This window comes from Carlito syrichta, unplaced genomic scaffold (genome assembly GCF_000164805.1).
Source record: "Carlito syrichta isolate Samal-C Ts95f unplaced genomic scaffold, Tarsius_syrichta-2.0.1 Scaffold305207, whole genome shotgun sequence".
NCBI classification, from domain to species: domain Eukaryota; kingdom Metazoa; phylum Chordata; class Mammalia; order Primates; family Tarsiidae; genus Carlito; species Carlito syrichta.
The window spans coordinates 54,397-80,227 of record NW_007249303.1 but is presented as its reverse complement, the minus strand read 5'-3'; the positions used below and the strand labels follow the sequence as shown (position 1 = coordinate 80,227).

At 42.0% G+C, this 25,831-nt stretch overlaps 1 protein-coding gene across 1 annotated transcript in view; it reads right to left on the bottom strand.

Annotated features, from left to right (window-relative positions):
- Window positions 1-1,903: 1,903 nt before the first annotated feature.
- SORL1 (sortilin related receptor 1) overlaps window positions 1,904-25,831 on the bottom strand; it is a 77,791-nt gene continuing 53,863 nt past the window's right edge. Inside the window, exons 24-34 of the mRNA XM_021714079.1 lie at window positions 23,100-23,182; window positions 21,963-22,059; window positions 19,753-19,937; window positions 16,467-16,586; window positions 15,426-15,590; window positions 14,164-14,338; window positions 13,207-13,313; window positions 9,975-10,167; window positions 7,533-7,745; window positions 5,710-6,141; window positions 1,904-5,662 (exon numbers count right to left, since the gene is read on the bottom strand). Coding sequence (XP_021569754.1) covers window positions 6,074-6,141; window positions 7,533-7,745; window positions 9,975-10,167; window positions 13,207-13,313; window positions 14,164-14,338; window positions 15,426-15,590; window positions 16,467-16,586; window positions 19,753-19,937; window positions 21,963-22,059; window positions 23,100-23,182 — 1,406 coding nt within the window. The 3' untranslated portion in view covers window positions 1,904-5,662; window positions 5,710-6,073. The remainder of the gene's footprint in view (window positions 5,663-5,709; window positions 6,142-7,532; window positions 7,746-9,974; window positions 10,168-13,206; window positions 13,314-14,163; window positions 14,339-15,425; window positions 15,591-16,466; window positions 16,587-19,752; window positions 19,938-21,962; window positions 22,060-23,099; window positions 23,183-25,831) is intronic.

The window sequence follows — 25,831 nt, the reverse complement described above, 5'->3', positions numbered from 1 at the left end:
CTGAAGAACTCAAATCACTCTATAAAAAAGATACCTGCACACGAATGTTTATCGCAGCATTGTTCACAAAAGCAAGAACCTCAACCCGTTTTTAACATTATCTTTTCATTTGATTTGATGTTTTTAAAAATAGCTCACTGTAACTTCAAACTGCTGGCCTCAAGCAATCCTCCCACCTAAGCCTCTCAAGTTAATTTTAAAAAAATTTTAAATTAATGCCCAGTTAATTTTTAAAAAATTTTTTGTAGTGATGGGGTCTTACTACATTGTCCAGGCTGGTCTGAAACACCTGGACTCCCAAAGTACTGGGATTACAGACGTGAGCCACCACAGCTGACCCTCAACCCACTTTTTAATTTGCTGTAGGCTGGGGAACCAGGCAATTATGGCTGACAGAGGCAATGAAAATTTGGGAGCTACACTAAGGTGTCTCCTAGGACTCAAAAACAGTGTCCCCAAAACGGTGACCTCCTACTGTTAAACTTTAAAATCAACACACAGTAGGCAGAATAATCTGACAAGATACAACAGCTCTCAAGCCAGGAAGATTCTATTGTAACCCAGTCTGAATGGATTAACATTAGCTACAGAATGATTTTCTGAGGAGTTTGCTCACAACAAAACACAGAAAGATGACTCGGAGTGGCCAATATGGGCAGTGCTGGAGAAAAGTAGCAAATGATCTTCATGTCTTAGACGCCATGGGCAAAATCCTCTTAAATTGACACGGACACAGGGAACTGTAACCTGTAGGTTTCAAACACCAAGTTCAGTGGATTATTCCTGTTGTAGAGTGTCAAATATTCATTTGTTCATTCAACAAACGAACAAATTGGGCAACCACAATCCTAATCCAGACTCTCTTACTTTTTAAATTCATTGTGCCTTCCCACCAAGCAACCTTCGAATTGTGACTGACCCCCGGGGCAGATCTCCCCACAGGGCAAGAATGTACTGGTTATGCTGGCATTGCAAGGAACAAACTCTTCCAAACAAGGAACAAACATTACGATGTTGCATATCAGTCTCCTGAGCTTGGTTAAGGCATCTCTGGCCATGAGAGATGAATGCTCTATCATGTGTTGACAAAAATGATTTAAGCCCGAAGACCTAAAGGTTAGGCCATGACCAGCAAGATCGCCCAGGTGGCAGGTCTCCCCTTGGGATTTTGCTTGGTGCAATGTGTTGAACCGATGTGCTGTGACACTGAAGTGACATGAGGCAGTGTGGCTCAGTGATTTAGAAGAGGATCTGGGGTCAGCGATACCTGATACTGAAGGCTGGTTTTGCTGTTTACGCTCTGGTTTCCCCCAAGCAAATTACTTAACTGCTCTAGGCCTCTTTTTCCTCAACCATGAAACTGGGTAATACTTTAGGGTTTTGCTTTGGCTCAATATCTAAACAAAAGCAGCAAACCTGTTAAAACCTGTTGAAGTTTTTAAAAACCTGCCCCTACCCTCAGCCAGTTCCACACCTTCAATTCTGACTTACAGGGCAATTTGTCATTTATCTTTCCATAAGAAGGAAGTGTGGCATTCTTTACAAGACTTCATTGTCTGTGGAAACCTCCCGAAAGTGGTGAAAGTGGTCTTAGACACACAGCTCATCTATGCTGTTGTGCTTTCTTCTCTTAGATTTGAAAATTGCCTTCTTAGCAAATTGTCTCTTAGCAAATGTAGTTACAGCTTTAAGGCAACCACTTTAGTCATCGCCCCTACGGAATAATTCTATTTACTTCAAAACAGCCGCCCCATCTCCCGACTCCTCAGCCAACACAAAGACATCGTGTTCTTCAAGGATTCACCATCTGAGACCAGCTTGTTAATAACAAAATTATTCCAGGTCTTAGTGTTCTCTCATCTATGAAATAAACATCCTTTTAAAACAGACAAATCAAATGGTGTTTGGAGACTGCATTAGCTATCTTTATTGCACTCAAAAGAACAACTCAAGACACACAGAGAGAGTGGGTTTTCAAACAGGCATTTTCTTGACCCCGTTAAATTTTTATTCAGTGAAAAAAGTTGACATTGAGACAAAAATTATCTTAAAATTGTGCAACAATATAGTAAAATCTTCAGCAGAAATCAGTGACTTGGAAACTTATCGAGGCAATTGAAATTATAAATACCTAATTTCACTTTGGAGAGAAACAAGTATACAGTGTTTCACTTTAAATAAGAGCAGAATAGGCCTTTATTTTGCTGCAAATATTTTTGATTTTGCCTAACATTTCTAATAATTCATAACAAGAGTCTTTAAATGAGAAGTGACATGGAATATCTGAGGATAATGTTCCACTTCAGCATTCATGCTTATTCCATTTGAGCTATTACGCATGAAACTCATACCATTCTTGGGTTATTACTTGGCTCGGATGACTTAATTCATAATACGGCTGCTCAAAATTAGCGGGCAGAAACATATATACAACCCATCCTCCCTCAACCCACGTTCAGTGGTGGTATCTCTTGTCTGTGTACCCAACAGTACATATTTCTTGCTGTCTATTCCATATCTCAGTCTTGCATAGAAAGTAGTCTATATAAACTTAATGCACTGGCTTTTATTACACAAAAATTGTACCTGAAAGGCAGCACACACTCCAGTTAAGAAAAATAGCATAATAGGAATGTCAAGATACAGCCCCAACACAGGAGTCTACACAGTTTTTGAGTCAATTCCTAAAATCTATATGGGGATGGTGTTCAGTTTGGTTATATCTCTGGATCTCTTTGCTAGGCACCCCCTTCCCAAATGAAGGAAGAGACTTCTAGGGAATTCACCAACATTCCCTTCGTGGGAAACAGGTCAACCAAATCTGACAAGATGGAGTTCCTGCCCTTAAGAAAGTACTGGAAATGTAATCTTACTAGATGGAGTGACCACGGAGTAGGTATCTAAAGGCAGAGTTCTCCAAGGTGTGTTTATCTATAAGGGACTCACCCCACCATTGCTCTCCCAAGTTCCCCCCAAAATGGCCACTGTTTTGAGAAGGGTTACATTCCATAAATTGTTGAGTATAGCTTAATCTAGGGGGCCACACATGGTGGGCAGAAGAGAAAATGCAGCTGTGCGCCCCCCATCTGTCCCTCACTGAAACATCCCTGTGATTACTACCAGGGTGGAATCCCAGAAACCACTTTTCCAAAGGTCAGAAGTTTCAACCATTTACCTAGAATCATAACTATTTATCCAGCTTGCCAGGGCAGCCAGTGGTTACTGGAACTTTTCACCTGTTTAGAAACAGGTCTGCATAGACATGGCCTCTCCCTGGAATCTTCTCTAGAACTCCATTCTCACATTTTATCCACATGTCCACATGGACCCGTATCTCAAAGCTCAAGGAGCATTCACTACATCTAAGAACAAAGTCAGCTTCCAGATAAACCCACACACAATCCTCCTGTGTTTTGAGGGGGTGGTTTCGAGACCAAATGTTAGAGGCCCATTGTGGTCCACATGGATGCAGGCATCTGACATTCAAACATACTCTGGGAGAGAATAAAACCTTTTCCCTGCACAGTGTGAACTTTGGAGGTGGCATCTCCAACAAGGTACAAAAGCCCCTTCTTCACAAGCAACCAGGGGCTCCAACTAGTCACAGTGAAGAGTCGTCTGGTCACCTTCAAAAGCTGCATGCAGGATTTGTGTCCATTTCCTATTGTCACTCCAACCTCTGGACTCTTGCAGGCAGCATATACACATCAGATCCCCACAAAGCTATGCAGAGGGAAAAAGGAGTGCGTGCTTCAAAAGTTCATAAAAATATACAATTTACACATAGCTGCATCTATCTAGCTTAGTCTTCAGAAACTTAGCTCTTCTGTTTATATAAAATACTCTAGCCCTAAAAGGCTGCTTTTTTTCAAACAGCACAGTGGCATTTTCCAAGGAGAGGGGTGATGGCCGGTCTGTACAGTACTGTGCACTAAGCAGTGGCAGGCACTGGTAACTAGACTGGATGCTTGAAAATATCTCAAGCTGCCAACTGGAGACATATGCTCCGTAAAAAGGCTTGCCTATGGAATAATTGAAAATAACATCTCAGAGCCTTTTATATCAGCTTTTTACAAATGCCACCAAAAAGTTGGCAGAAAAAGAAAAGAAGAAAATACACTTTCTAGTGGTTCAATTAAGTGACTTGCCTCCCACCAGACTGTTAATCTTTCAGCTACGTAAAGAGCTTATTAAAGGGAAGGTGGTAGGTAGAGTTTTGCACGAAACTCCAACGTAAGACAAGACAAAGGCAAAAAAATTCCAGTCTTTAAAAAAATAAAAAGGAAAGTGATAGGAAAGAAGAGAAAATATGCTGGGAGAAGGCTTATCGTTACCTCCACTTGTTAAAAAGAAGTAGAGCCCTACCCTCGTGGCATGCTAAATGTCTAAGTTGAAAATATATATATTTATAAATAAAAATGTTAAAAACTAAAAAAACTGTAATTGGCTCTTTCTTGGTTTTCCAAACAACCCCTAGGTAGAATGAAACTAGATGATCACCCAAGAATGATACTTTTGGTCAAAAGAAACCAAACACCTGTGAGAAAGTGACGCGCTGCATCTAAGGGGGATGGGGTTTTGCAGAGTTTGCATATAAAGGATACATATTCAGAGGCCTGGCTTTGGAATATTCCCAGAGCTCACTGCTTCTCAGCTGTGAGGGAATTCTGCAGTGAGGTTCCTACAGTACAAGTCACAACAATGCTCGACATCGGTGCCTACAACACTAAGTCTAAAGTGTGGGCATATCAGTCCACAATGGATTCTACATAACTATCAAGTGGCCACGATTTGAATATAGGGGGATGGCATTTTAAAGGCAGAGGAAAAAATGCACAGCGTGTTTTTTAGAGAGAATAAATGGAACAAATTCTAGCACTCCTGCTGTTGTCAATTGGATTGAGTGGTCTCAGATGTTTAGATCCGCTCTCTCTCCGTGTGAGTGTATAGCACTTTCTCTTTAGATTGCGCGGAGGCATGGGTGAAGAAGGTGAAAGAAAAGGAAGAAAAAAAGAAAGAAGGCACTGACCCAATTCAAAATGACTGCATATATCAGTATGGACTTTTAACAATAGTAAGTGGCCACCTCAATTCAAATATAAAATTTTACATTCGAGATTCTTCAGTGGTAAGCAAAAACAAAAAACCCAAAAAAAGGAAAAATTACATACTACCTTGGCCAGTGTATCTATCATGGCACAGATCTACAACTCTCTCCCACAACCAGAGTCATTTTTTGCAATGACAGTGAAACCAGTGTATAATATAAGCCGAGTTATCATTTGCAGCTTTCAAAGCTACATCTTGTCATATACAGGAAAACGCCATCAATTGATATAAGAGAGGAAGCTGTTGATTTGCAGGGCTTCCCAAGCTGCAGCTCTGTGTAACTGAGATCCAGCAGTGACTCAGTGCTCTCTCCTGCCAAAGACCATGACGTGACACACAAGTGAATACAAATGGATTGCTTCCGAGACGGCAACAAAAATGCTTCTGTTCACCACCCCCACCCTCTGGGTGAGAGGCTCATAGCACATGCAGTGCCTGATGACCACTAAAGCCTGGCCTTACACAGAGTCCCAATAAATTAACAAAATAACATAAAAGAACCGTCCCCCATAATACACCCAAACACTTCCCTATAAACTGAATCAAAACAAAACTTAAAATTTGAGCCCATTTTCAAGGAGAAGGGACTCCATCCATCACTCTCTCTTGAGGTTTTTATTAAATACATTTCTGTGTCTTAGAAAAATAAAAAGAATGGCCGATTTACTGAACCAAAATTATCTCACAGACTTAAAAGCATGCCCAGCAAGCACAGCCCTGTAAGACTACATTAATGTCAAATCAAAGCAATTTGGTTACTAAAATCAACCTGGTTTGAAGTTCACAGTTGATTACTACAAAGTTTATTCATTCCTTTCTTTCCTTTTTTTTCGTTTCGTTTTTGTTTTTGGCCCATATAAAAATAACATATTGCAACTCAAAGTGCATCTTTTAAAATAAACCATCAACTATCTTTATCAAATAAAATATTTACACCATTTGGTTTCTAGTGAGGAAAGCTCTTTCAGGCTATCACCATGGGGACATCGTCTGAAAATCCAGTTATCATAGGAGCATCTTCATCATCCTCCCCTAAAAACAAAAGTCAGACCTTGATGAGTTTCAACACATTTCACCTGACCCCACATCCCACCACTCTTCCCCCTCCCCGCAACCCTACCACAATCCTCCAGCTGGGAAGGTCAACACCACAGGCAGCCAGGTATAACCATCAGTTCTAAAACCTAGCCCAGCTTCCCTCTGCCACTCCTGGTCACCTTCTCCCCATCAATGGATGCTCAGACATGGTAGTTTGAACTTAGCCAAATAAGGGACGCAAAGCTTTTAGGAAGAAGACTCTTATGACCTACCCAGTAGCTAAATGGGTGGTTTGGGTTCCCCAGTTTGAGTTTTTGGTACCGTACCTTAGCACAGAACTGCAGGGTCTGCTTTCTCTTTTGAACCCAAACTGCTCTGAGGAAAAGGACCTTGCAGGGTTTTAAGCATGTTGAGAACAGCTTCCCAGATTAATGGCCATCCCTTTGTGACCTGTGGTACAATCTTGTGCAACCACATTCAGTGATTATTACATGGCACCATCATGGGTTGACTCCTTGCCCCCCAGTAACAGAGACAAAGAAGCCACCCCATTCGTGCAAAGCAGGCAATGTACTTGCTCATTAAGCAAGAAAGAAAACTGAGAAGGAAAGGGAGCCTAGCTAATACACGATCAGTAAATGGGAATACATAAATGTCTTTATAAACATAGAATACTAATTATAACTGGTTTACAGGGGAAAAAATGTAAATTCACATTCATCAGCCTGAGTTTGGGGAAGCCTTTTAAGATACCCACTTTATTATATTACGTGGTCTACTAGCTCTGTTTAGGAATTCCAGCATACAAAGCATTCGAAAAGGGAAATTTCCTTCTTTTTCCCTTCCTATGTGTTATTGATATGTAAAAGAATGGCTAGTGATGTTACATTAGCAACTGGAAAGAAAAACAGCAAGGTGGAAAGGCCCTCCTGTGATAGAAGCTGACTGGGAAAGCATTACTTTTTATCTTGACTAGGAGCTCCAGAGATGTCAGACCTCTAGGTCTGTGAAGCATGAGCAAGGGCTTGGGCATTCCCCGAATTTTCTGATACTCTGGGAGTCTCCAAAACCTGGGGACCCATCTATCCCTCCTGTCCAAAGCAAGCTTCCTTCAAACCTTCCGCAAAACTGCTCTTTCTGTTTCAGGTCAGAACTACACTACTGAAGAGAATACAAATTTTTCATTTAAAATTTAAATGAAAAGTTTTAACTTAAAAGTAAAAAGCTAAGGGCTCTAATTTGTTTAACCCAAAGCAGTGAAATCACCAGTTGATGAAAGCCTCTAGTGTCAAAAGATGAGCCAAAGGTAAGTATTTCCCGATCAAGTCATTGGCTTTGTTGGGGTCGGCCTGGGCGAAAGAACCAACTTCCCCTGCCCGACTTACCCAAGTCGTCCCCTGAGGAGAAGATTGCTGACCCCAGCCTGGAGTTGTAGTGACTATTGGCAAAGGCAGTGAAGCTGCTCTGCAGCCTCCGATGCTTTGTGTACAGGATGGCAAACCCGACCCCCAGGCTCAGCAGTATCAGGAACAAGATGGGCACCACCACGGCGGCAACATCCGTCGATCTGGCAGCCTGAATCGCCGACACATCTCCACCTGCCAAAGCAAGATTCTCACCAATAAGCCTCCCCGAGGGCAGGAGAATGGACCAGGTAACTCCTCAAGGCCCCACCCGCAAAGAAAGCTAGGCGCTTGCAACAGCTACCCAAACCGTCTGTCTGGTGTGACATGTTCCCGCACGTGCGTGACGCCTGATTGTTTCCCGACTACTTGCCATGAGCTGATAGACCAAGGGCCTTGTGCATGCAAATACGGTAATTACATTAGACTCCTAATCACTGCCTTGTTGGTTATTTAGATAATCTCTTGGAAGGGAGACCTTTGTTGGGGCATCAACATTGATTTCATTAGCATTATTACTTAAGACCACTTGCTTGCCTCACATAAGAGGATGTGAAATCAGACCACTAATTAACGAGATTGCAATTATTTCCCCCTACTTGGCACCAAAGTCACTCTAAACTGCAATTACCTGAAGCTCCATTAAGTGATACAAACGAGATTCCTTTACTACAATACCAACTTAACAGCTCATGAAGTTTTATGAGGTTTTTTTACTTAAGTAAAAAAGGAGAGAGAGAAAAAAAACTTTCTATATGCATTTCACATTTTTCAAAGCTCTTTGCAAAGCCATTTAGGTGTTTGTAACTTCACAATGATGCCCCCTTCCCACTGTCTTAAACAAACGTTGGCTTTGTGATGATTTGCTAATAAATGTGTACCACTAGGGTAGTAAAGAAAGCCATTCCTCACCTCCTGCCCTGCTGGGGTAAGGGCCAGTCTCCTTAAAAGGAGTAGATTCTTCATGTTAAAAATCCTGGAGAAAGTTTGAACTTGAAAATGAAACTTAGGAGCAAGTTTTTAGCGAAGGAAGCAGAATGGACTTTCCTCTGCCTAGGTCTCCATGAGAAGCCTTGACAGGTATGGGGTTATTCCCCAATGTAGGGAGAGGTGTGAGTCTTTGCTTCATGCAGAAAGTGCCGTGGCTACCCTGAAATTCATCCCAGGGAGCAGCCACGTCTTGCAAGCCTAATCTAACGATTCAATATTCATATCTGTATTTAAATTTCCTTATTTCCTTGCCAGAAAAAAATTCTAGCAAAATCTCATTTAATGTGTTCCAACCTATCCCAACTGTGCAGTGGTAAATTAAGGGAACGTGCTTGGCTGGAGCCGTTAAGAGGAAGCCAGCACAGTGGAGGCGACAGGAATGAGCGGGCTTCCACCCCCTCCACTTACAAGGGGAATGTGAACATCAAAAGACAAGATGTACGCAGAAGTCTCTGCCCAGGAGAGTTCTTCTGCCTGGCGACCTTGGCTTCATAAAGGTGACTGGTAGGCGGTGCTAACAACAGCGTTGCCCAAGTATATTTCACAGATTGCTAATTGGTTTTGCCTCAACACAGGGCTCTGTTTAGGAAACACTAGATCAACAAGAGTTTTACTGTTTTTTGTAGGACCTTCTCAGAACCTCTACTATGCTATGCTATGGTTCTCCAAAGGGAGGTGGTAGTCAATATTTCCCTCTTTCGGGGGGGGGGTGCCAAGGATAAGCACCGCATGAGATCACACCCTGGGAAGCATTATGTGACAGAATATTTAACAACTCTAACAGAAGATTTTTGGCTTGAGCACTGGTTAGTTCTTGGCCAGGAGTAAATGAAACTAAAAAAAATCAGTGGTAAAACATTCACTGAAATCCTGGCCAAGCTACTACAATATAAGCAGACTTTCAGTATAAGCGGAAGGGTCCTCTCCTCTATCACTGCTATCTCTAAGTGTCCATAAGACAGAGACTCCAGGCCAAATTCCGGTCCTGATCTGAGGCTGACAACTAAGATGAAGGGAGGGGACTGTAAAATCAGTTACTCCGTGACAAGGAGATAATCTGCTGACTTGAGAGAATCACAGGGCATATTAGCATGTTAGAGGCTCTGAGAAGTTCTACAAAAACAAACATCACAACTCTTGTTAACCTAGTGTTTCCCATATGGAATCCTCCTCTTAAACAAAGCCTTGCCCTTCTGTGCACTTTCGGTTCAGAATCAGGTCATCTTGTAATTCCAGCTCCTCACACCAGGCCTGGCTCAGGAAGCATTTGTTAAATAAATTGGTACCTGATTAAACTGATATATAAGTAATTTTCCTTTGAGTTGAAAGGATACTTTGAATGTGTTTTAGAAAGACACGTGGTCATCAAACCATACCACCTTCTTGCTATCTCCCCAGAACTGAAGGCTGAAACTGGCAGCAGGAGTGACTTACCAGAACCCAGCTCATCATACAGCAGGACAGCAGGCTCCCCGCAGATCTGGCTGCCAAAAAGACATCTTGCTTGGACAGTGAAAGTGTAATTGTGACCCATCTTCAGGTTGGAAATTTTAAAGAAATTGTCAGTAGTATTCCCAAGGTAAGCTGTGATATTCATGGCACTATCAAACATGCGTATCTCGTAACCCTGAAAACAAACATGAGAGATTGTTCAGAAAGTTGAAAAAGGAAAGTGACGGCCTCTGTTACTAATTTATGCAAGTTCCTTCTTACAGGCTGTCATGGATGCTAAAGCACTTTGGGTTTACATTATCATCTGTTCTCTTTACATTACCATTGAGATAATGGAAATTCTCCCTTCCCCAATATCTTAAATAACTACCAGGTCCCCTTATGAGCTGCACCCTGGAAATGAAAACTGTGGCCCTAAGGAAAGCCATTTTAACAAAGACACACTCAGAGTTCCGGTCAAGCAATATTAAATGCTACAAAGAATCTGGACAATGCAGCAATCATGTGCTGTGATGGGATTTGACCAGTAATAAAACCCGGCCACAGTGGACTCCAGCAATGGGGTAACAAGAAGGAACTTGCAATTAGAAAACAGGGCATTTCTCCTTAGAATAATATGCTGGAATACCATTATTGGTTCATTTCCTGTTTCCCTGTTTTCTAGCTCTTCCTGAGCTCACATCAGTCATCCACCAACCCGGCCTTGAACTAAGAATCACCTCAGGAGGTTCAGGCCCCTATTCACTGGAGGGGAGGGTGAAATAATCTTCCTACTTAGACTGTCTCAGGAAGAGTCCCAGACTTCCATGCTAGGAAAAGTCACCCTTGGGTCAAGCAATTCTCATGCAGAATGCTGGTGGAGGTTAGGGCTGACAGCTTCTCAGCAGATCCCCAAGTACTCTAGTATCAAAGCTACCAACATCCCCAGCCACCTCTGCAAAAAGACTCCATCCCTTATCTCTAGTCACATACGGGGACCCTTCGCATAATCATGTTCTCTTGGGTTCCACTATTCCCTGAACTCCAAGTCAGGGAGGGGAAGGACATGCTATGCCTATGTTAGAATCCTCTACTAGGAAGTGAATACTGACCTGTAACCCCACCCTAGAAGCTGGGCTTCTGCCACTAAAAAAGGGTCCTCTAATGGTGACTGGCTGCCAGACTGGACTTCCCAATACCTGCCTGGAATGCCAGCCTTGCATTCTTTTCTATAAACTAGCAATGATTATTTTCTATCTAATATATATTTGGTGTAGATTATTCATAAAATACATAAAGGTATAAAGAAGGCAATTTGAATCACACAAACATCGACCACCCGTAACTTATTTTTCCAGTCCTCTTCTGTTGGGTATTTAGGGCGCTTCCCCTTTCTTGTTGTCGAAAACACTGTACATAAATTATTTATGCACATTGCTTCCTTAGAGTAAAATCCTAGAATAATTGTTGGATCTAAGGGTGTGAACATTTATAACATTTTAAAATTTGTTTTATTTTTATTTTTGTATTTTTTTAAAGATGTGGGGTACAATTCAGGATTAAGTAGATGAGAAGTCAGCATACAGTGTAAAGTTTGGGCCGTCCTTTCGTTCGTACTTTGCCTGGTTTGAGATCAGGTACCCTTATTGACACTATGCCCCCATCCCACTCCAGACAGTTTCCGGCTACTGTCAATCCCTTTCTTATAGTATTATGACAACTGTTCAGGGTCTGATTATGAGTGAGAACATGGTACTCAGTTCTTCATTTCTGTGAAGATCACTGAGTATGATAGACTCGAAATCTCCCCAAGTTGCTATGAAATCCATAATTTTGTCCTTCTTTATGGTTGCATAATATTCCATTGTGTATATGTACCACATTTTTTTTAAACAACCGGTCCATTTTCAATGGGCAGCACAGTTGGTTCCATGTTTTTGATACGGAGAATAATGCTGCAATAAACATGCATGTGCAGGTATCTTTTTTGCAGGAATCTTTTTAACAGAATGATTTTGACTTCCTCATGATTCCTAAAAGATCTAAAAATTGACCTAACATATGACCCAACACTTTAATAGATATCACCCAAGAGCCTTAACAAAAGGTTGGGCCAATTTATATTCCCAGAGCCTTATTTCCCCAACTATTGCCCATACTGGTCACACTCTTTTTCTCAAAACTTTGCCAATTTAATGTGCCTTGCTATGTAGATTACTGGTGAGGTTGAACCTTTTTCCTTTTGCTTACTGCTGCTAGAATTTTTTACTCTGTACTTGTACCTTTTCAAAATTTGAATATTTGTTTTGAATTAATTTGTAAGTTTTCTTCGTATGTAAGGATACTGTTCATTTACATGTCATAGTTGTGAGAATTGTGGGAAGTCTCACAGAGTGAGTGGTGAGACTTCCCACAAATTTTAATCTTGCTTTGCTTCTGGCATCACACTGTGAATATTTAGAACTCTTAGGCTCTTCGCCTATGTTGTACCTCCAGGTAGCTATAGTTGATTCATCGTGTTCCTGTTTATTTAATGCTTTGCTGCCAATGGGACCAGCCCAGCCCTATTCAAGACTATCCCGGCAACCCCCTTGGGTCCCCTCCCACTCTGGGGGCTCTTCTATCCTCTCAATAAATCCTACTTTCAAAAAGGAAAAAAAAAAAAAAAAAGACTCTATCTGCCCTTGGGTGGCAACTCTATTCCCAGACTTGTCTCCTCCTATCTTCTCCTGTAAATATAGCAATGGCCTGCAAATAGCAATGCAAAACAACAGTGTTCTTCATAAGAAAGCAGAGTATCTTCCAGTACTTCTGGTTCCCTCTAACTTCTCTGGAAAGATGCTAGGTTAAGAATGCAGCTCAGTTCCCAGTACTGAAGCCACAGCCCAGCCCTTGGAGGGTGTGGAAAAGGCAGGGCTGAGCCCCAGACCAGCTGCAGGAGGCATAGAGGAGGCTCCAGCCCACTTCCCTTTCTTCAAGGGAAGACAAGTTCAAGATTGAAAAGTGCTTAGTGTAGAGATTCTCATCTCCAATGGGCAGTATAAACATTTCACTAATTAGCAATCCCACAGAAAATGGTCCTTGAATTCTCAAGTTCACTTCCATGCCCTATTCTTTTTCTTTCTTTTTTTTTTTTTTTTGCACTATCTATGCCAGCATGCTGTTAATGAGCCCATCTCTAAAATAGCATTTCAATTAAATTTCCAGAGTCATTGAGAATGAGGGAGGAACTTACCCTGCTTTCATTAAAATGTTTTTCCTTTAAAGCTAGACTTTTCCAAAACAGAAGAACATGGTCATTTTCTGTTATGATTTTTAAGGCATCAGGTGCTGATAATGAAACTGAAAATTAAAGAGGAGATGGGACACAGTTAGTGGATACACACTTGAACCTCCGTTTTCTTGTCTGTCAAAGGGAGATTAAATAATGCTAGCCATGGAGGGCTGGGTTAAGAAAAAAAAACACACTGTTTAGTACAGAGCCTAGCACATGGTAGATTCTCTTTAATTGGCATCTCTTTTGTTGTTGTTATAACACCTTTAGCCAAGAAATTCGGACAGTACCTAATTTAACAGCCTTTGAACTCAAGGGTGGACAAAACCAATTGGGTGGTATGGAAGAAATGGGATGGGATGAGGAGTTCTGCTGCAAGACAGGACACTGGACTGATCATGGAGCATGGCCCAGACTCACCATACACTACCAGCCTAAACACTACCAGCCTAAACATACACTGCTATCTGACAGACTGAGCTTATTACCTGCTTCATAAACTTGAGCCTGACTGTTCTTTAATCTACTGTCTTTCTCCATTCCACCATGTCAGATTGCACAATGAACCACTGAGAACCCTCAGTCAAGGTTCTCAGATACATTGCTTCATCTCTGTGGTAAATAGTTTTATTGCCCAACTCTCTTGGGCATTCCTCCTCTTCTTCCCCAGTAAAACATCAAAAGTTTAAAAAGAATTGGAAAATTAAGAAAATACAAAAAAACTCCCAAACCATCTATGCCCTGGCCACCACATGGCAGCCCAGATACCAGAACTCCTGTGTAACTCCACCCTAGTACAGCTATAAAGGGTGGTGTCTATACTTCCTGTTCATAGGAAATCCGTGTGTGGAGGGCTATCAGTGTAGCGCTGTGGGTGTTTGGCTGTGTGAAAAGGTCTCCAACCTCTCTCTCGCTTACCTGTGGTAATTTTTAGGCTGGAATCTTTGCTCATGTTTCCCAATTGGACAATGACATGGTATTTCCCTCCAGGTTCCAACTTATTGAGAGTATATTCCACAGTACTGTTGCGGGATTTGACTTTGTAGTTCCTGTCGGTCTTTCTTATTAGATCTTTAACTGCAATTGCGTACAGCTAGGACCAAAAAAAGGACACCTGAATGGTAATCAGAAACTCAACATTTTTTACTTCTCTTAGTTCAACGGTAAACAATGTAATACAGGATATCAGTGGTTGTGACCCATAACAGCCCTAAAGTCTGACTCTGTTTCTCGGAAAGCCTTCGGGGTGGCCAGGTCCAATCTTATAACAAGTATTTACTCATAAAATTACACACAGAATTATCAATTAGATCCTTAAAAACCCGTAGAGAAGGCCATATTTATTGTGGCATCGGCAACTAGGCTGGAACAAGCAAGAGCATCCAAATTCAGTATTCAACTTCTATGTCTCCACTACTGAAACAGTTCATGGATGTCAGCAGTAGAGAGAGGACGAACAAGAGGTGTTCCATCCTAACTCTAGAGGACAAAAAGCTTTACTTGCTTTCTTCCAGGTTGCTTCTTATGTATATGGGGGGTAAAGGGGAAATAAAAGCACACATAATAAGGACAGGAAACTCCATCCTCAGAAAGTTAAGTATTTAAAACCAACCACTCCTGGATGCAGAGGAGTGGAGAGGGAACAGAGGTAAAAGCAGCCCACAGCAAGGAAAAATGGCAGTTTTTTTCTAGAACCAATGTCCCTTGTTTTAAAGAAGAGGTCAATGAATTTTTATAAGGGTGCAGACAGTAAATAGTTTAGGCTTTGAGGACCAGATGGTTTCCACCAGAACTCTGCTGACCATAGCATGAAAGCAGTCATAGATAATATGTAAATAAACGGCTGTGGCTTGGTTCCAATAAAACTTTATTTAAAAAAACAACAGGAAATGGGCTGGATTTGGCATGCAGGCTTTCGTTTGCTCCCCCTGTTTCAAAGGGTCAGGGAAGGGAATGTGAGCAGCAGAGAAGAAAGAGGGATAAACCAATATGGCGGCTGGGAATAATAAAGTACCAACTAAGAACCCCATTTTTGGCCAGACAGAAAGCCAGAGAGACCTCCTGCTGAGCACCAACCACTAGGCCTGTGATTCTCACCCCAACCTAGGACTCCCTTGCATTCTATCCCACCCAAAACATACTAAGTATAACAAGGTGGCCCAGATGCCTAGTCTGCTCACCAAGTCCTGGTCAGGAGAGTCGTATGGTGACTCCCACTTGATGACAGCTGAGGTTTTGCCGATATGAACTGCGTGCAGGTGACGAGGTGGAAGCCTGCTGTCTGGGATCATCTTCACAACAACGTAGTCAGAGGATGGCCCTTGGTAGGGTATCACCACCCGGACCTAGGGTTCAAGCACACACATTAAAAGAAAATATTACCATGTGGGCTTATGCAAAATGGTGATATACAATTAAAATTCAATTCATACAAAAGATATAAAATAATTCCCCACCTGCCGCAGATCATTTTCCAAGAGATTCCACTGGCAATGGTTTGTTATGCTTCCTTCCAGAAATTCCCTATGCATATATAAGCATAGGCATGTATGTGTGTGTATAAAAGCATACATATATATGCATGTGTGTGTACACATGTGTGTATATGTAGCCTATTTTTCTTAAATTTTTTACACAACTGAGAAAACATTACACATATTATGTTCTTGACTTCTTTCACTTAATAATACAGCTTAGAGATTTTTCCATATCAGTCCATTTAGAAGAGTCGTATTTCTTCTGGATGGCTGCCCTGTGTTCCATTTGTATGGATAGGTCATAATATTTTTAACCAGTCCTTTCTTCATAGACATTTAAGTTGTTTCAGATCTTTGCTATCTCAAATAATAATGTACCAAACATCTTTTTCCATATATCCTGGCACACACATAAAAGCACACACCTAAAAGCACATAGGCTAAATGCCTAGAAGTGGAATCGTACAAAAGCTTTTGATTTGTCTAGACCTATGACCCATTTGCCAAGTTATCAATCCTTCATAATGGAAGTGCAGTTGGTTAAGTGGCTTTTCATTCTTCATTTCAAGCAAAAACCTGATGATGCTTATAAAGAAAAGGAACTTTCGTCTCTCACACACACATCAATCCTGGAATCCAGATGTCCCAGTTCCCCAGGTCCTGGGTTGAGTTCAGGAGCCCAAGACTTAAGAAATCCTTTAAAAAATAGAAACTCTTCTTGACTCTTTGGCACAGGAAACTTACCAGAAACAAATACTGCTCATCCCTACTGACAATGACTGTCTTGTTGTGGAGTGAAGTAGTCAAGCTCTTCGGGTTGCGATAGAGGTCAAGAAAGGATGTAGCGTAGAAAATGCCATAAACCTGTAAAAGCAGAGAATGGAAAAGCGCATCAACTCATGGGCCAATGACTTCATTTCCTTGAAATCCCCAATTTAAGACCCTGGAACTGCTTCAAAAGAGTTCAGAGAAAAGTCTTCATTCAACATTTATTACATTTACAGCACTTACAGAGAAGGCACTTGGACCAGGCCCTGTATGTACAGCTACAAAGATAAATATGATGTGGTCTCTCTCCTCAAAGAGCTCATTCTTGAGAAGACATGGGCAGAGGCAGAGAAGACAAACAGACATAATACAGACATAATTATAAATAACAAGTTTCAAACAGAGCGTTAGATACTACACTAGAAGGCCACACGATGAGGCAGAGAACAGAGGTACCCACCAAAGAGGAAGTGGTGTTCTATCACTAGCAGCATGTATGTGGGCACCAAGTGGGTGTGCTGCATAGTGGGAAGCCATAGGTGCTTGGAGAATGATCATGAGAATCTCAGGAAGTGTGTGGAGGGAGGGTAGGAGGGCAGACACTGTTAGCTGCCCAGCAGATACCTATTCTTGTTTCCTTCCTTAGTAGAACTCTGGTTCTTAGTGAGAAATGCCACCTGGAAAGAAATCTACATTTCCCTCTTCCCTGGAAGCTAGGAAAGGCTATGTGACAAACTTCCAGCCAATGAGACGTCGCAGAAGCGTCATATGGGAAACCCTAGGAGGGCCCATTACCAGGGAAAGACAAGCCCTTCCTGTTTAGAATTCAGATCATGGCTGCAGCTCCAGGAGGCTGTCTTGGACCATGAGATGACCTTGAAGATGAAAGCCACAGGTTGGTGATGGCAGGGCCTGAGTCACCGATCAAACTGTACTGCTGTGGTAGAAGCCCTGCACTGCTAAACTCCAAGCTTCTTTTAATTGCAAGAGAAATACGCTGTTTAAAGCCGCTGTACCCTTTAGTTCCTCTGTTATATGCAGGCTCTCTTCATCCTAACTTGTACACATTGGAAACTGAGAGAGTTTCAAGGGAAGTGGGAAGCTGATGAAGCTTACAGCAGGAAGTGGAAACTGAGGGAGATGATAATGACAGGGTAAGAGCTGAGCAAACATTCTTTATAAGATGGAATCAAAGAGCATTTTTTCCAAGAGGATTGAGCAGGTTTAAGATGGGAGCTTACAGAGAACTAAGCGAGGCTGGAGGAGAGGTAGAAATGAAGAGGGAACCGGGCAGGAATATGCAAAGGGACTTCCTGGACAACTATGTGATTTTCTCTAACACTACCCAGCACCAGGAAAAAGACTGGAGGAGGAGAGCACAGACAGGGAAAGACGAAGGGAGGCCCCGAAGAGGGTGATCACCTGGAAGGAGGTGAGGAAGAGACGAGCTGAGGGATTCAAAGGGGTCCAAAGGCAAATACAAACAGAAAAGTCATGGGGAACAAGGGAGCCACGAAGCATGAGATGGGACAGTGTGCCCAGAGTAGGGACTCAGAGCTCAGAAGCAAGATGATCTCACCGAGGATAAGGCCTGTGACTGCCCTGGGGTGGGGTGGCTCAGACAGGAAATGGGTCCACAGAGTCACAGAAGCCAAGGTGTGAGAGGTTGCCCACATGGACAGCACGATGGGATTCTTACAATAGAGAGGAAAACATGAGAGGGCCACCAGAGTCCTTGGTGAACTAGAAGGTAATCTCATTTGACCTCTCATCTCCAAAATCTGTGATGAGCATGTGACCTATGCATGAGCTTGGATGAGGCACCAGTAAGGCTACTCCAAGTTCACCCAAAGTTAAAGACCCTAAAATCGAGTCACATTCCAGTGTTCTGTGCATTATGCCCTACTCTTGGGAAACAGTTGGGTGGGACTAGGTGGCCATGCCCTGAGTTGGGTATATAAATGGAGACAAAGGTTCCTTTGTGAGTGCAGCCAACTTTAAGGTAAACAGGAATCCTGGGGATGACTCAAGGCTTCTCATCACCATTCCTGCCTCAGCATCAGGTGCTGGGGCTTGCCAAAGAGCTGTTAAATTAGCCAGACCTAAGTTCAAACTCAGTCTCCTGCTTACTGGAGCTTCAACTCTGGCAAGTTACCTAGTTTCACTGAGCCTTAGTTTTCTCACTGGTAAAACAGGAATATTTACCCCATAGAACCAATGAAAGGATTGAGTAGGAGAATGTGTTGCAAACCTTGTTTATTTCCCCCATGAATCAGCCCTGTGTCAATGCACACTGGACATATCCTCAGAAGACATGGGCTACTTCCTCCACTCATCACTAAGGACTTACTCAGTCCTGACTATAGATATAGTTCTATATGCTTCTCCATTTGGAAAACCCAGAAAACAATCCTTCCCTTCAAGCAACTTACAAACTAGTTAGAGAAATAGGAGGAACAGAAAGAAAATAACAAATAGGAAAAAGCCGTATCATATATAGATAGCACCAACCATAAATATTTTAGGAGCTCATAGAGAAAGGGATCATGTAGAAGGAAGGATGTGCTTGCATGGCAGAATGAGGGAAGGACTCTAGAAAGGAGAAAGAACATAAGGCAAGGTTCAGAGGCAAGGGGGGATGGGATCTGCCAAGAGCCTTGGGAAAACCAACCCAACAGCAAAGGAAGGCACACACTCGGGAGGAGTGGGAAGCAGACACCAGACTCAAAATGAAGCACCAAGCTCATCACAGTGAATTCAATGCATATATAAAAACAAAAGAAAAAGAAAGATGTCATACAAGTGCAGCAGGGGACACGTTTGGGAGCTCTGGTCCAAAAACGTAACCTTTGGTAGGAATGGGGGGGTCACAAAAGGTGGGAAGGGCCTAGAGGAGCCAGGGGCAAGGGACTTAGGTCAAGGCTCATTGTCATTGCTGCTGACTTCTCACCAAGTCCACAGTGAGTCCAAGGTAAGTTCCCAGGCACAGGAATATGCCACCCTCTACATGTCTGAGGTGTGAACAACAACAGACATCAGGGGGCACAATCACTCAGATGCCAGGGCAGATGCAGAAGGGGATGCTGGACTGGGATGTCACATGCTTCTGGAAGGTGATCCAGAACTGACCAACATGATAGGTAGCTTGTGCTTGGGGTGAGAAAGTAAGACGCAGCAACAAAAAAGCATCGGGGCTTTCTGGTGGCCTAGGATCAGGGGAGAGTCCACACTCACTTTACGATGGTCAGACTGACCGACTTACCACATTCCGGGGGCCAGTCCAGGTGCATTCCACTGCCGTCTGATTGATGGCCTTGGCTTTGAGGCTAGGAGCAGGTGGGCGAACCCCTCTGGTCATCACATGTTCAAATGTCAGAGGACTATCCCCTAAGTCAGTCTTGGCCCAGGCAGAAATCTCATAGGACGTATGAGCTGTCAGATTGCCAACTATGAAAACAGAGCAGTGAGATGCCAAGAGGAAGTTGAGCGATTTAATCAAGAATTTGTCTTGATACACACATCCTAATTTTTAAAAAATAATCTCTCAATTTAAGTGAGTCCCACACATTGTAGGACTCTCATTTATCCACTCAATGTTTATGTACTGATGACTACAACAGATAACACCCTGCATGGGCACTGGATAATATCTATAAAGCGGACCATGTAGGGGATATAAGTTGGTACAACACTCCTGGGTATAACAAGAGCCTTGAAAATCTTACCCTTCAATCCAGTTATTCCATGAAATCAGAGAGAGACGCAAAAATATGTGTGACAAGGATATCCGTTACAGTAGGAAAAAACTGAATATAATCTGATTGTCTGGTGACAGAACAATAATGAAGTAATGTGTATCCAACGGACTACTATGTAGACACTAAAAGTTGTTTCAAAGAATATTTAATGACACTGGAAAAGTCTCACAATTTTATGTTAAGTGAAAAGGGCAGGATACAAAGTATTTATAGCATTATCCTGATTTTAGAAAAAAAGATATAAAGAGATCAGTGCGTACAAAAAAATATTACAAGATACCTGAAATGTTACAGTGAAATTATAGGAAATTTTCATTTTCATTACACTTTTTTCCTTCCTAAATTTTCTGAAATAAACACATACCCCCTTTCTAATCAGGGGAAATGCTATTAAAACTAAAAGAAAAGTGAATAAAGAAGAGGATATGCTAGGAAGATAGCCTTTAGAATCAGAAGGACCAGAATTTAAGGTCTGACTCTACACTTTGTGGTTGTATAACCTTGGGTAAAGTATTTAAACTCTCTGTTTCCTTGTTTGTAAGATGGAGAAAAATAACAGCACTTAGAGCAGCTGGTTGTTGCAAGGATTAAAAAAGAAAATGCTTATAAAGTGCTTGGCATAATGCCTAGCATTGTGCTAGCCCTAATAGAGTTCAGGCAGCAGCTAATAAGACTTCTGTTCCTGACTCTCTGATTTCTGCTGGTGTGACATTGAGGTCGTGAGATCATAGGCTTTGGAATTGGAAAGATGTGGGTTTTAATCCTGGATCTGCCACCTGATGAAAGAATTATTTATTCTCTGAACTCCAGTTTCACCTCTGTAAGATGGGCATACTCCACAGAATTATTATTAGGGTTAGGTGAAAGAACACACACAGAATGCCTGGGTAAATGCCTGCACACAGTAGGCGCTCAGTGTTATTCTTATTCTTGTACAACCTCCTTAGACAAGTTACTTTAACTCTGTAGACCTTCAGTTAAAAAAAAAAAGATAATAATAGAATACACCATTTCTAGTTCATAAAGCTGTAATAAAGATAAAAAAAAAAACATGATTGAAAGTATTTTGCCAACAGGCTATAAGAGGGACCAAGGAAGAAGCTCCTTGTCATCCCCAACATTCAAAGGCAACTTTTGCTATTGAAGATTCTGCCTTAGAAATAAATTAAATTCTGTCCTTTAGTCCGTTTTCACATATAAGAATTTTAGTAGAGAATCGCTATTTGCACAGATTTAAGAGGGATTAAAACACGTTCTTCCTTAGTTTTATGCCCATTCATTCAATCAATAAATATGTACTAATGTCAGTTATGCACCAAGTCTTGTGCTACCTCTCATGAGCAATGGAGGAGTGAGCCACACTAGAAAAGAGAAGTCACTAAATCTAAGAACAATGTCTTTTGGAAATCAAAAATCATCTGCAGAGAGTCAATCTTGCCTCTTTCCCTTTTTTCCTCCTTCATGGCATCCAACTTTCATTAAGGGTCATCAGGTTAGAAGAGGCCTTGGGGAGCCACCGAATGAATTTCTCTACCTAGAGTCAGGAGCACATTTACAACATCCTCAATGGACAAAACCTGTCCACAAAGAATGGCTTCCAGATGTCCACAAACCTCCCTTCCCTGGTGCCCCCATCCAAGCTCTATTGCCAGAGAGCGTCGGTCCAATCTTGTTCCTTTCCTACTCACACACTGATCAGAGCTCCAGGTATTACCTTTGTGTGACAACACATTCCCTCGGAAGTTCAAAGTTCTCTTCTCTTGTTTATGGGAGTCAAATGCCCAGAAAAGGTTCACCACATAGCCATTTACCTGCCAAGATCCAAGAAACATATTAGTTGAACAGCTAACACAGTCATAGGGCACACTAAAACCAAAAGGCAGGAGTAAAAACAGTGTCATTTCCTTAGGTATCTTATTTCTTACAATGAACAGCTTGTTTCTTTTAATTCTAACACAAGTTCTATTTATGCTACCATTTAAGTTCCATTTAGTTATACTCCACCTACTTTTAAAAACAAATGTAAGAGCATTTACAATATATAGGTTCAATGAAACAAAAAAGTGAATGCAGAATAAAAGGGCAAGAACAAATTAATACAGGTGGAAAGAGGAAGACCTTTAAATATGGGACAACAAACAAAAATGTTTATAGGACCAAAGACTACAGACAAGGACCATATAAGGCCATTTCTTATATCAACTCACTCTGAAGCCAAGGACGTGATATGAAATTGTAGTTAAGTAAATGGCACCAAGACACTCAAGGTGGTTTGTCCCACCACAGTTTCGTGGATGAGGAGGGACGTGAGGAGGAACAAACAGACAAGAAGTACATTACAGAAAGTGGACCTCAACTTAAGAAGACACATGGACACATAATTATGGTGAAGTCGGCCATGCAGATGGGCCAAGCCGAGAGCACAATGGTGCTGGAAGAAGAGGATCTCAGGTGGGTATAAGGGGGGTGTGTTCCCAAGGTATTTGATTCTCTCACAAGAAGGTTGTTCTTCCACTGTGGGAACCTCAGCATTAGCGCTTAGCACCAGGAAATCCAATAAAGCTGAAAATTACAGGGCATACATATTCTGTTAACACCAACTCTTTATTTGCGCTGTAGCTGTGAACCATTTAATTATATGGTTAAAGAAAAAAAGGCACCAGGCTGAGGCAGAATAATTACATACGAAGACTCAAGTTGTTCTTTGTGGGGGAAGGAACCAACCTAGTTCTGGTATTTTAGCTTCACTGGGTCAAGTCATATGTTTTTCTCAGTCTTACTGTGCTGTGTCATATCAGTTCCCAAACAAAATAAAGCCTCATCCAGTTGCTAGTTTGAAATTTCCACATACCTTGATACCACTCTCCATGGTCAGGGTAAAGCTTAGAGAATTTTCACCATAGCTGTCAATGTGGATATCTGGTGGTGGGATCACTGAAAACAAAAAGGAATTCAAAAAGAGAAACCACACGATGAAAAGTGAGGAAGGCAGGACTTAACAGTTTTCAACTCAGCAGACAAAGCGATCTTTCAGTTGGGGAAGAAAGAGCATTTCTTTGGCGGTTTTCCTCGTCTATCTCTTTTACCACTGTTTTCTTGAAACTGAGGTTGAGCCCACAGTTGCTGGGTGAACACACAACTATCTTGGCTCAGTCAGCTCTCCTGGCAATTAGGTCAGGCAGAAAAGTTCCATTTTGTAAATGTCCCAAAACAGTACAGCTTCAGCCTCGTTCTTAAAGGTGCAGGGATCGCTGTTTGAACGGTAACTTTATCCACTCTAACCAAGTCCCAGCAGACTCAAGTCCTTTTCAAAAGCTGACAACAGGATAAATCATATATCACAAATGTATGAATGGTGAAATGAAGAGAAAGTGGCCCTGGAATCTGGCAAACTCAAGTATGAATTCCCATTCTGACAGCTGTGTAATCCTGGGGCAACTTACTTATCTTTCTTGGACCTAGAGATACTATCTACATTTCACAGAGCTGGGGACGTTAACTAAAATAACATACGTACCATGCCTAGCACTCAACTAATGTTTCTTTTCTTTCCCTTTCCAATAAAGTCTCAAGGTGGACTCAAGAACCAGTAGGTAACGAGTGTTCTTAAAAAGAACAGAGCTTAAGGTGAGAGTCTAGAAAACAAGGAGAGAGAGAGGCCAAGAGAAAAGACTCCTCTCATTTCAACATCTGAGCACCGTGCTTGTCATTTTGAAGATCTGTCCACCGGAACACAGATTAGCCTAGCATTAAGGGCTCAATGGGATCAATATTACCAGAAGGTATTATTTCAATGACAACTTGTATATTAGACTCTCTGCACATATGCCCCTTATACAAGCAAGGCAAGAGAGACTCAAAAGAGATGTGTCCATGTCTGGAGGAGTCCCTCCAGATGATCAGCCATGTAATAAAACTAGAGCTGAGGAGAATGCAATAACCAGAAGAGAAAAGATATTGGAAGCTTCTGGCAGTCAGCTCAGAGCAAAACAGTGCAGGTCCTACATATGGTAAAGCCAACCTGAATTATAACCATGGCAACCAGGGCCAGGTCACAATCCTCTCCAAACCTGTTTCCTCAGCTCCAAAATGAGAAGGACAATTATCTCATTTGGTTCATAAGTATTCATAAGAGATCAATTCATGTAAAACCACAGCACAGTGCCAAGTGCACAAGAAGCACTAAGTGAATGGTGGCTTTTCTCATCATCATTATTAATCCACTATGTTTACCAATTAACCTGGAGCCTGTGACTGACACCTCTGCTGTCTCTGTCCTTCATCTTCTTATGTTATTATGATACCAGGTCACAGATATTTCACAACAGACACTTCTTGGACACAACACAGTGGCCTTCTACACATACCCTAGCCAAAATATATGAGAAGCTGAGATTCATTAAAATCACAGAAAAGGAGTCTGACAGAAGCAACCACTCACTGAGATGTTCAAATACAGGAGTGACTTGTGCCCACATAATTCAAATATATGATTTTTTTTGACCTTTCAAAGTCTCTTCTTTTTAGTATGTATGGTGAGTGTGTTGACCCAGATTTTGCAGAGAGAAACGATAAAACAATAAAAACCCTAACTGGTAAATCAGAGAGTATAAATTCAGCATGCTCTAATATCTGCAATGCTTCAGCCCCAAAGACTGACTGGTGGCACTAAGTTTGGCTGCCATGTGCCCTGATCTCAGTGACTCCGGATTTTAAAGGCAACCAGATTGTGACTCTGTGACCCAGAGCCCATTCCTAACAGACTTGGGTTAAAGTAAAATTCCCCAATTATGTTCCATGCCCCAGTGCTCATATGGTTTTAATATTCCCAAGTTCAGAAATGAAAGTCTTCAGTGTCAATGCTAGGGTCAGGAAAACCACTCAGGAAGACGAGCTGTAGTCCACCTCCCAAATGTGCCAGAACCCTTTACTTAATTGCTTCATTTCACTCATTCACCAACTCTTTCTTTAGTTCCTACTAGATACCAGTGACAGAGTGGAGAAAACCAGACCAGACCTCTGCCCTTGTGAGGCATACATGCAAGATGATGAGCCACCCACCTCCAGCAAGCAGGGCAGTCCAGCGGGCTACATGTGTCTCAGCCCATGCGTGAGAGGGAAGCATTGGGCACAAAGGTTAAGAGCACAGGCTTTGGAGTCAGGCAGATCAGGATCTAGTCCCAGCTCTGTCACTTACTGATTGTGTGGCTTGGGGCAAGTGACATAACCTGTTTCTAGTTCCTCACCTGTTCTTGTACCTGTTTTGATAGTTCAATCAGATGAGCAGATATATGAAAAGCAGTAAGCACTAGTGTCCAGCCCTCAGTAAGCCATCATTAATAACTAATATCACCTCTAGTATGGGAAAAAAAACAACCCACCTACACATAGTGTATTGGTGCCCTGGGGGAAGTAACAAGTGTCAGCATGGTGCTTTCTTTAAAAATACCATAGGCCAGGTGCGACAGCTCAAGCCTGTAATCGCATCACTTTGGGAGGCCAAGGTGAAGGGGTTGCCTGAGCCCATGGGTTCAAGAACAGCCTGGGCAATTTGGCAAGACCTCATCTCTACAAGAGATCAAA